This window comes from Tyto alba, unplaced genomic scaffold (genome assembly GCF_018691265.1).
Source record: "Tyto alba isolate M040663 unplaced genomic scaffold, T.alba_DEE_v4.0 Super-Scaffold_45, whole genome shotgun sequence".
Taxonomy (NCBI): Eukaryota; Metazoa; Chordata; class Aves; order Strigiformes; family Tytonidae; genus Tyto; species Tyto alba.
The window spans coordinates 34,387,876-34,398,157 of record NW_024881321.1 but is presented as its reverse complement, the minus strand read 5'-3'; the positions used below and the strand labels follow the sequence as shown (position 1 = coordinate 34,398,157).

The 10,282-nt window shown below is 38.0% G+C and overlaps 1 protein-coding gene across 2 annotated transcripts; it reads right to left on the bottom strand.

The window, feature by feature from the left end:
- Positions 1–1,018: 1,018 nt before the first annotated feature.
- Positions 1,019–10,279, bottom strand: ABHD13 (abhydrolase domain containing 13). 2 transcript variants are annotated; one of them, XM_032996953.2, is made up of 3 exons: positions 10,183–10,277; positions 8,559–8,594; positions 1,019–3,726 (listed from the first exon to the last, which is right to left on the bottom strand). In XM_032996953.2, the coding sequence occupies exon 3, from the start codon at positions 3,689–3,691 to the stop codon at positions 2,678–2,680; it is 1,014 nt and encodes a 337-aa protein (XP_032852844.2). In that variant the 5' UTR covers positions 3,692–3,726; positions 8,559–8,594; positions 10,183–10,277; the 3' UTR covers positions 1,019–2,677. The 2 variants fall into 2 exon arrangements, with proteins under 2 accessions (XP_032852844.2, XP_032852845.2); XM_032996954.2 differs by lacking the exon at positions 8,559–8,594 and having other exon boundaries at positions 10,183–10,279.
- Between the last annotated feature and the right edge of the window lie 3 nt (positions 10,280–10,282).

The following is a 10,282-nucleotide window of genomic DNA, read 5'->3' as shown; positions in this document are numbered from 1 at the left end:
ATGCATGTGACAGTTGTGTCTTCTCATACCCAATACTTGCAAAATCAGAAAAAGTTTCATCTTTATGTCCTGCAGACAGTATAGTGAAAAGATATGGCTTCATAATCACAAGTAATGCTTGGATACAGTCCATTCTGACTAGCTTGATTGCCATAACCTAATGCCGCACATTTGACCTTGATTTAGCAACTGCATGCCCAAATGAGAATACTTCATTGGTATACAAGTGCCACATAACACTGGGGGTATCTGGGGTTGAGGTTTTTGTTTGTCTTTGATTGGGGAGAAGTAGGATAAAAAGTCACATTACTTTAGAAATCAACGTTTTATGAAAAAAAAAAAAAAAGATAGTATTTAATGGCAAGTTATGACAACTTCTGAAACATTTCCTTTTTCTTCATTCTGTCTCCAACATTCTTTTGGCTTTATCTTATTTTTAGAAAAGCAGTATTTACCCACTTATTTTCATTTTCTCCCCCCATCTTTATTTTAAATCACTGTGAAGTGGCTGAAACAATCTCTGCAAGCAGCTCACATCATCATTGTAGAATACATCAGGGAAAGGGAATGCTATGTCTATTAACTCCCTTCTGCTAAACAAACACCCAACCTCCCCCAGCCAACTTCATCAATCTACCATCTCCACCCACCTCGCCTCTGCCTCCAGAAATATACCACCACTGGAAGGCTGAGGAGATAGTTTTGGTTTCACTTAAATTTAAAACTATGCTCTGACTATAATTATTTTAGGTCTATAGATCCAAAAAGGTCTACAGCTTTTTCAATCAACTCTAAGAAAACCTTCATAGTTTGACAAAAGATACTTACCAGAGAAAGCAGCAACTTCTGGTATGTATATGTTTATTTAAAAATAAATTAAAAAACCCCACCAAACACATTTAAGAAAAGATGTATCACCCACCCTATCTATAAACTGCTGACAACTATTATCCATGTGTACACAAGACCTGTAATTCCACGTAATAAATTTTAGGAGGCATAACCATTAAGGCACCAGTTCAGGAAAGCAGTTTTATTCAACCAGAGAACTTAAGCACAAGCTTAAAATACCACTGTCCACCAGCAAACAGATTTTAAGTGTGTGCTGAGATGCTTTTCTGAATCAGGACAACATGGCAGAAAAGTTTATTTAAAAATTTCAATCCGAAGGGCAATTGCACAGATTGTGTGGAAGATTCTCCACAGTTTGTTCTTCCCATAAAAAAATATTTTGAAGAGGCAAACTATCAGCTGCAGCAAATGAGAAATTAAACCTGCAGACTCCATGCTCCAATATGGACTGAGCTAACAGCATTCAACTTCGATATGACCACCTAGGATAAGGACTCCTAAAAACAAACAAAAGAACCCCAACACTCAGTCAGAATCAAACTCTCTCAATTTAAGTACTGCTGGCTCTGAAATGATGATACTAGCTTCAGAAATCACAGAAAGGCTAAAATTCACTTCTGCTGATGCTTAGGCTGCTTCCACATGGTACAAGAGAACTGTAAAAGACTTTCTGCAAGCAAATGGGTAAAAGTGTTGAAATTAATGTCTCTAACTTAGGTCTAACTAACCAAGCTTAGCTCTACTAAATTTAATGCACTGCTCATTTTTATTATCCTTACTGTTAAAACAGTACGCATTAATCTCTAATCATGTGATCACTGGTAATTATTTTGATTTCTTTTGGAGATATAAAGGGCACAGACATTTAACTACATTAGCCTAAAAGAAAAAAAAAAAAAACAAACCAAACACAAAACCACAAATACATACTTTTACCTTGTATGACACTCCTATCACATCACTCATTTTGCCTTGGGAAATCTCACCTCAAATGCACAAGCAGACTAATACCAACACACAGTTTGCCTGTACATTAGGTGAGGAAAGCTTGGGGTGGAAAGGAGCTTAGATCACACTGCTCTCTTTTTGAAAGTTACTTCTATTTTCTGTGAAGAAATTGCCTAGGCAAAATCCTGAAACCATGGTGTCTGGGCACATACAACTTTCTGGGCGCTATTATAATACGAATAGTAAAATGAAAACAGGGCAAGTGTCTTTTCCTCTTCGGTTGCAGTTTGAAATATGTATGTATGTATAACCATAAAAAACAGTAATAACCCAGGATAGCATTCCTGCAAGTATACTGTACCATTACTGTTCTTTTATATTATTTAGCACATTAAAAGACTTCCCACCTTGCATAATATAAAATTTCAAGGAATAAAACACTAATCTCATGCATAGCACACTTTAAATAAACTCTTAAGAAAAGCAACAAATCATTGTGCTAACCATGACTGCCCACAAAGCTCACACATACAGTAGTGAATACTGAAGAGCCTCCCGTTGTTCTAAACTAATACATTCTGTACTGCTTTTGTAGCAAGTTTCTTTAATAGCATCTGTTGTACATATCAAACAAATGGAATATATGGACAGAGATACCAAAAAAGTATGAGAAAGACATAAAATGGTTCATTTACAATGCTGCAAATGTAAAAGTTATCTGGAACATCTTAATAAAGCATCAAACCTTTCCAAGTTTAATTTCACTCTTTAGGCAAGTACAGACATGACATACATTTAAAAATGGACATTCTTTTACCACTTTTCACAAATCAAGGTACAGTGCAGGTACTCCCCCCACCACAAAGAAGAATATCAGTTATATTATTGTTACGTTAGATGACGTTTTCGCCATTTCTTCAGGGGAGTGACTCTTTATTACTTCTTTGATGAACTGTTCAAGTGCAGTGAAATAACCCTGGCACTGCCAAGTGTCATTATGAGTCCCATCAGGAAATATCGCCAATCTCTTAGTCCGAGCTGGGGATAATTCATAGAGTTGCTTCATCATAACTGGTGGAATTAACTGGTCAGACAACCCAGAGATGAAGAGAGAAGGCATTCTGCACTGAGAGATTTTTCTGTAGGACAGAAATTTATTTTTATAGCACCATAAAGGAAGATACCTCATTGGAAAGAAAGAAAACAAAGTGCTGGCCATGTGTGGGATGCTAAGAAAGGTGTTCTCCACCACGATGGCAGAAATCCTGTGGGAATTTTCAGAAGCTAAGTGAATAGCTACTGCTCCCCCCAAGGAACGGCCAAAAAGAAAAATTTTTGTTTTATCAAGATCAGACCGAGTCATCACATAGTCTAACACAGCCTCAGAATCTAAGTACAAACCTTCTTCACTTGCTTCTCCTTCACTTTTTCCATACCCTCTATAATCGACAAGAATCAAGTTCACTTTCAGGTTTACCAGCATTAACAAAGCATTTGGCAACCTGTGGCCAATGTTGCCTGCATTCCCATGAAAGTAAATGATGGTTGGTGAATACGCTGCATTGTCTCCTGTGTATCTCAGCAGGATAAGATTGAGAAGAACTCCATCTTTGGTTTTGATGAAGATATTTTCATGTGGTATACCAGTAGGCATAGGAACATAAAGGCGTGATGAAGAGGGCTGCTCAGGAAAGTAAAGCAGCACATCCTGGAATTTATATAATATACCTGCTATTGATACAAATATTAATATAAGTAGTATAATGCCTCCGTACAAATGAAAAGTTACTATCAAGGGTAAAAGACAAATACGGCAGAGACTCCAAGACCAGGAAGCCAAAGCTAGTAGCCATCTTTTAACAAAGGTCCAAAGCATCCATGACTTTTCCATTGTAGAAGTCAGTGATCTTTTACTCCAAGTAAATCCTGTAAAAAAAAAAAAAACAAAACAAAACAAACAAAAACCCAAACATATATATATAAGTATAGACAAAAGGAAGAGATTTAAGCATTAATACTTGCAGAAGATTATAGCAAGTCAGTACATTACAGCATAAATATCAAGCTTCGTGGCAAACTCCCTTTGAACTTTTGGAAACCATTCAACTCTGGAACAAGCAGAAAAGCAATCATAAGGGAAAAGCTTTAGAACTCTTCAAAATCCCATTTACATTATATCAGCAGGCAAGGTCCATCAGTAGCACTAGAAAACTGGTTGACTAGGACCATAACAACTTCTGCTTTCCCTCAGTCTTCCCCACCAATCAACAGAACAACCATACAGACTGTATCACCAGTTTGTCAAAGCTTCTCATAGAAGTAATTCTGGAATCCAGAGAACACAAACAAAAATAGCCCTTATTTCTAAATTGCTACTGATGAAGGCTAAGAGTAGCATTCAATAAGCCTGTGCTCTTCACTCTGCAACCAGTAGAGGCTCACAATGTGTACCGGGTACTCTATCATTTAGTGGCTCTTTCAGAATCTTGATCAACTGTGATTACAGAGCAACACAAACTGGTCAGGAGAAAGACTCTCTTATAGGAAGATACTACATTGTAGTTACATTTCTGACAGCTTTTTTGTTATATTTGGATTGGTCCTGATTTATAAGAATAGTTTTCCACTATCAGATTAGTAATCTGTATTAAATCTTTAGCTGAATGAGAGATTGAATCCTCACATAAGATCACTGAAAATAGTCAGCTTACTACATGATTCTCTGATCAATGTAAAAGCACAAAGGCTGAGAAGTCCAAACATGAAAACAGACTCATGACAAAAACATACACTCAGCATAAAATGAGGAGAGTGATGTTAATGATGGATTAAATCTTCCAGCCATAAGAGATAGTTATGCCTCACCACATACACAGAATCTCTCACATTATTCACTGCTGGGTTCAAGTGTAATATGGAAATAAGCAAAAACTGGCAAACCTACATGAGAGCTACAGTAACCAGTCAGTCACCACCGAGCTGAATAACCATACTGTCCGGAAGCGACAATACAAGCTCACTTGTTTAAGAACAGTCTAAATTATATAGCAGATAATAATTTCAGTTTAGACACACTCAGAGTAATAACCTCCTAAAATGATCTAGCGCAGTCAGAAGCTGAATTAACTCCAAATGAGTCTAAAATGCAGAGAGATGCATCCAACCATTCAATTAAGTCACAGGACCCACACCAAAATCAACTGTATGACCCAATACTACTGGAGAGGGCTGCAACTGCACCAGCAATCTTGGTAGGATCAAGTGATAAATGGTGACCTCTGCAGTCACAACTTTTGTACTCCACAAATATTATAAGCACCCAATACGACTGGGAAAAACTACCATCTCTATTTTATGCGACAATTAGGTATAGATCAGAAATAAAAATAAATCTGTTACATATTAAGATTCACATATTAAGCAAAAGCAATATGAATTTAAGCTTTTATATAATGTATCTACCCAATTTGTAAAACTGGTGAAATATAAATAGTCTAGAGCGCAGTTATCCCAACTTTGTTATCTTATATTATTTATAAGCTCTTGTTCAATATCCACATCCAAGTATACACAAATACTGTCTATATGAAAATTTAAGTCTTGTGATCCAATTCTCTAGTAAAGTCACAGTAATTAGGAAATACAGACACTGAATTTGTAAGAGAACTTCCTAATGAAGTCGACAAACATTTCCTGCATTACACTTCAAGACTATTAAGAACACTGATAATGACAGAGTAAAAACACTCTCCTTATCCACGCAATTCAAATTTTGCTGACTTTCTTACAAAATCAAAAAGACTACAAAAATGCTTTCTCAACAGGTCATTCGCAAAAGAGTAAGTGACCCATCATTAAAAACAACTACTAAAACCTAAAGTAGTAATAAAAATCTCAGTTAAGGTGATTAAATTTTGCAGATGGCTATCCCATATACACTAAGGATTTGCTATTTGAAGACTGATACAGCTGATTTTACAAGCCATGTTAGTCTCATTTGTGCACTGCTGCTATTTTCAATTCAGTAGCATAATATCATCAAAATACTGTATTACTGAGATACTGCTGCTGTGTGATTACTTCTGAAAAATATACAAAACCTTTGCAAGTATATACAAAAACTTTGCTACTGGAGTTGCAAGACCAATGCATTCTACAACTAGAACTCAGCATATCACAGTTAGCAGGAAGGGTAAACTACACAGCCACAAATGTTTCATACTCACCTAGATATCTGAGTAAAGCTGACTACTCTAACCAACAACTACATGACTGTTAAGTTTTCTTCCCAGCTATGTAACACTTCACTAGTTCCATCTATTTGCAGGCTTAAATCAGACCACGTCTCTTACTTCACATCTTACTGCAAAATTTGTCAGCTAGAAAACCAAGAAAAAATTTTCTCCTAGGTTCTTCCCCACCTCCTTCCAATATCAACTGAAAGATCCCTAGAAAGGAAAATGATGGTTTCTCAAACAAGCACGTAGGCCTAGAAGAGACCCTAAACCAAGTCAACACAAGTTCATTCCAATAAAGCTACAAACCATGCTTTCTATGGAGCCCCAAGTAGCACACCTTCCAAACATTGTCTTGTTTGACCTGAACAGTAGAAGAAGATACAAACAGAACCAAATTTCCACTTAAATAAAAAGGGTAAGCTAATATAGTCATTTTCAGTGAGTACTAACGTGTTCCTCAACACTTTTAGAGTACATGAGATTTGAGACTTGCTCAACATACTGCAAGAGTACACACCCCACCCCCCACCCCCCCAAATCTCTTCTTGGTCTTAATTTTTCATTACTGTTGTGTTGGATGGAAAGTTATAACCCTTTGGAACAGTTTACAATATAACATCTTATGATGCAAAAACTCTATGCTGATTTATGAAGAGCACATGTTGCGATTCTCCTGCATCTCTAATTTTGTGACTAACAGGACACCAGGATAATCAGAAAAAGAGCGGTAATAAGGAAGGAAAGGCAGAACAATATATTTAGACTTTGATGTCTGAGTTGGTCAACCTGAGAAACAGAGTGGACTTGCCACCTGGACAAGCCCATTTTTGTTTCTACATAAGACTACTTCTGTTCCTAGTCTACAAGAAGCACTTACAGACTTGCTCCATAACTGCGTGATGTTCCAGTTAAATCAAGAAGTGTGCACTCCTTTATGTCTTATAAAAGAAAACTTGTAAATCAATTTCTGTCACCTGCAAATATGACTAGTTCATTACTTTTTTTTTTTTTTTAATGGCTGTTTAACAGGATTATCTCGGTTACACTGTCTTCTACTGTTAGAAGTATCACAGCTCTACATAGAGGTGGCATGAAGTATCATCCATGTATTACAGATGGAGACAGTGGAACCAAGTGCAGTCAGCAAGCTGGCCAGTGGAAGGTCATCTGTTTCAGCAAGGGAAATAAGGTTTCTCTACAGATTTCCTTTTCAAATCCCCTAGGTAAAATATTAACCCTTTGGAGATCATTCTCACTTCACTAAAAAACACTTGCTATTTTGAAGGAACATTATATTGCAGCATTATATTTAAAGTATTTGTCATAACTTTGCCAATGACAAGGTTTTCCTATAACAAGAAGTCACATCCCATTTTACAGAATACACAGCAACAGTATTTTATAACTGCTAACAAGCATAAGGAAGACTTTTTGTTCTTCAAACTTGTCATGAAAGTCAACAGCTGTGACAAGTATACAGTCATCAAGAACAGACCCATACAGTTTTATCTGGTAGATGTTTTCCTAGGTAACTGTTATATTAATGGAAATTTCTACACAAGCTGTTCTTGTTCTTAGCTACCCTTACTACCAGAAAATATTTCCTAGCACTTATCAGGGAGACTGAGTAACTTAAATCCCTTACTTCTAGTTCAGTGTTTATTAGCTTCCAAATATGTAACCTCCTTTCAATTTCTCCAGACTATATGAAGTCAGCTCCTCTATTCTTTCCTCACAGATAGGATCAGATGTCTTTCCCCTAGCATCTACCTGCTTCAAATTTCCTCCTGTCTCTCTGATAATGCTACATTAGAAGGGCTAGACTGTCAATACCGTTGGTTCATACAAGTTGGTTTTTCTGATGATGCTTGTAAAGTTAAGAGACAAGTAGAAAAGACTGACAATATTTAAATACAAAGTTCAATCGTGGAAACCATTAACACAGAAGAACAGCAACGCAGCCCAATTCAAATGTGCCTCTGGCTTAAAGGCCATTAAAGATCAGTTCAGTTTACACAGCCACAGAACTGCATAGCCTCTCCAAACAGAAATGAAATTTGGAAGTAATGACATTCAACTTTATGTCACAGGGACGTATACATATGCACACACATATCCATACATCTCCACTGCTGAATCCACAGTTCAGGAACTACCGCAGACCTCTACGTTCTATCAGATGAGCTACAAATCCCATAATTAAGTAACTACTGAAAATATAAATCACTCAACAATAAAAACTGTGAATAAAAAATAAAGCCTTTATGATCAAGACATTTTAATAATATTCTGCTGTACCCTAATGCTAGTCTTAAGTGGCTAATATAGTTATCAACTGAAGATCATAAAAACTCAAGTGCATACTTAAAGTAGTTAGCAATAATTTTCAATACACTTTGAGCGTCAGTTGAAATTACTCTTTTATTTGCCACAAATTCTGTTGTATTTTTTGTCTTTCTCTACATTTTTAATATTAAAAAGTGCTATTTTCACACACTAATCATATTATACAACATTTACCTGTGGATGTGATGATTTCCCAGGCTTCATCTCTGCCTGAAAGACAGTTCCATTTATGAATTTTGAGTAAAACTGCTTTTGAATTACACACATAACTACTGTTTGTCTTCAGTTACATGGGGGGTGGGGTGTGGGGGGGGTGGGGTGTGGGAATCACAAAGTGCTAACAGCCAATACTCCTAGAAGCTACATCTGCTTTACTGATGAAACCATACATATCACATTCACGCTCCTCCTGTCAAGCTCAGCTCTTGTCTGAAACATCTGATGAACTTGAAAAAAGCATCTTATAATGAAGTTCAAGAATCACATTAAAATGTCCTGGACTATACATAAAACACACTGTATAAAGCATACTTAGTTAATTGTAACAATGTTATGAGATATTTACATTTACACCTTAAAGCTAACTCTGAATGCATGAGCAGCCTTAAAGCCAGTGCCAAGAAGAGCACTCAGGTGTTTAATAGCTGCTTTCTCATTAAAGAGCTTTTAAAAAAAAAAAAAAAAAGTTAAACACTCACTGCAATCCTTCAGATTTCACAGTTTCAAACCAGAAACAAAATGAAGTATTTCTAAGAACAGTGAGAAATATCTGAAGATATTTGTTTCTTTTTATTGCACTTCCTTAACCTACACTCCACCTCCTCCAGACACAGACAAGATTTACACATGCTTTACATTTATTCATATTTATCCAGAACACTTCTGTAAGTAAAAATATTAAGTCCTGAACTGTCAAAAATTAGATTCAGAGGGGTGACTAATCTGGAAGAAAATCTCCAAGTTTAGTAAGGACAGGAAAAATACCCTTTCTTGGTACTAGAATCTTATTGACATTCTCATTAAAAAAAAAAAAAAAAAAAAAAAAAAAAAAAGGTTAAACCAGCAAAGTAGCTACTCCTGACCAAGGAAAGAACAGAGTAAGACCAACTGACTGTCAGACATTTAAAGAGCTCTGGCTTTTAAAATCAGTGAGCCATCTTCTAATTATTTCAAACAGCAAACTCTGCATCAGGTGGTATGCAATGATAACTGGAAGTGTTCTTCCTTTAACTCTTATTATACTTCTCCTAACTGACAAATCTTAACGAACCTTACAAGCACGTCTTGCATTACGATGGTGCTATGTGAAAAAAAAAAAAAAAAACAGAACCACCACCACTCAAGGCCTTAGTTTCCCAGTGAGCACGGGCTCCTAAAAGGTACTACTTTCCAAGCATGCTAAATGGTTTCTATTTTCACCTACAATAAACACCCTGCTCGGCCATTTCAACGGATTCACTCAGCACGTTAAGCGACACCGACGGTAAGGGGGTACCCCACCTCCAAGAAGCACCCCCACCTGCCAAAACCGCTCCCCGGGGCGGCGGGGACACGCGAAAAGCGAGAGCCAGACCTTGCCGCGAAGACGCACAAGCCCCCCCGGGGCTTCGCGGGAAGGCCCCTGGGGGAGCTCCGCAGGGGGCTGCCTTGGCAGCGCTTCCTCGGGCACAGGCGCCCCGCGGGCAGCACCCCGCCGCCCACCCCATCGCGGCCTGGGGGGGCCGGGCCCACACCCCACAGCCCCCAATCCCCCCCCACACCCCGCTGCGGGGCGGGCCCGAGGCGAGGCGAGACCCACCCGCCGCATCCTCCCGCGCGGCCGCCGCCGCCGGCGGTGCCCAGGGCCAGCGCAGACCCCGACGCGCAACTTCAACCACCGCTCCTTCCCAGCCAGGAAG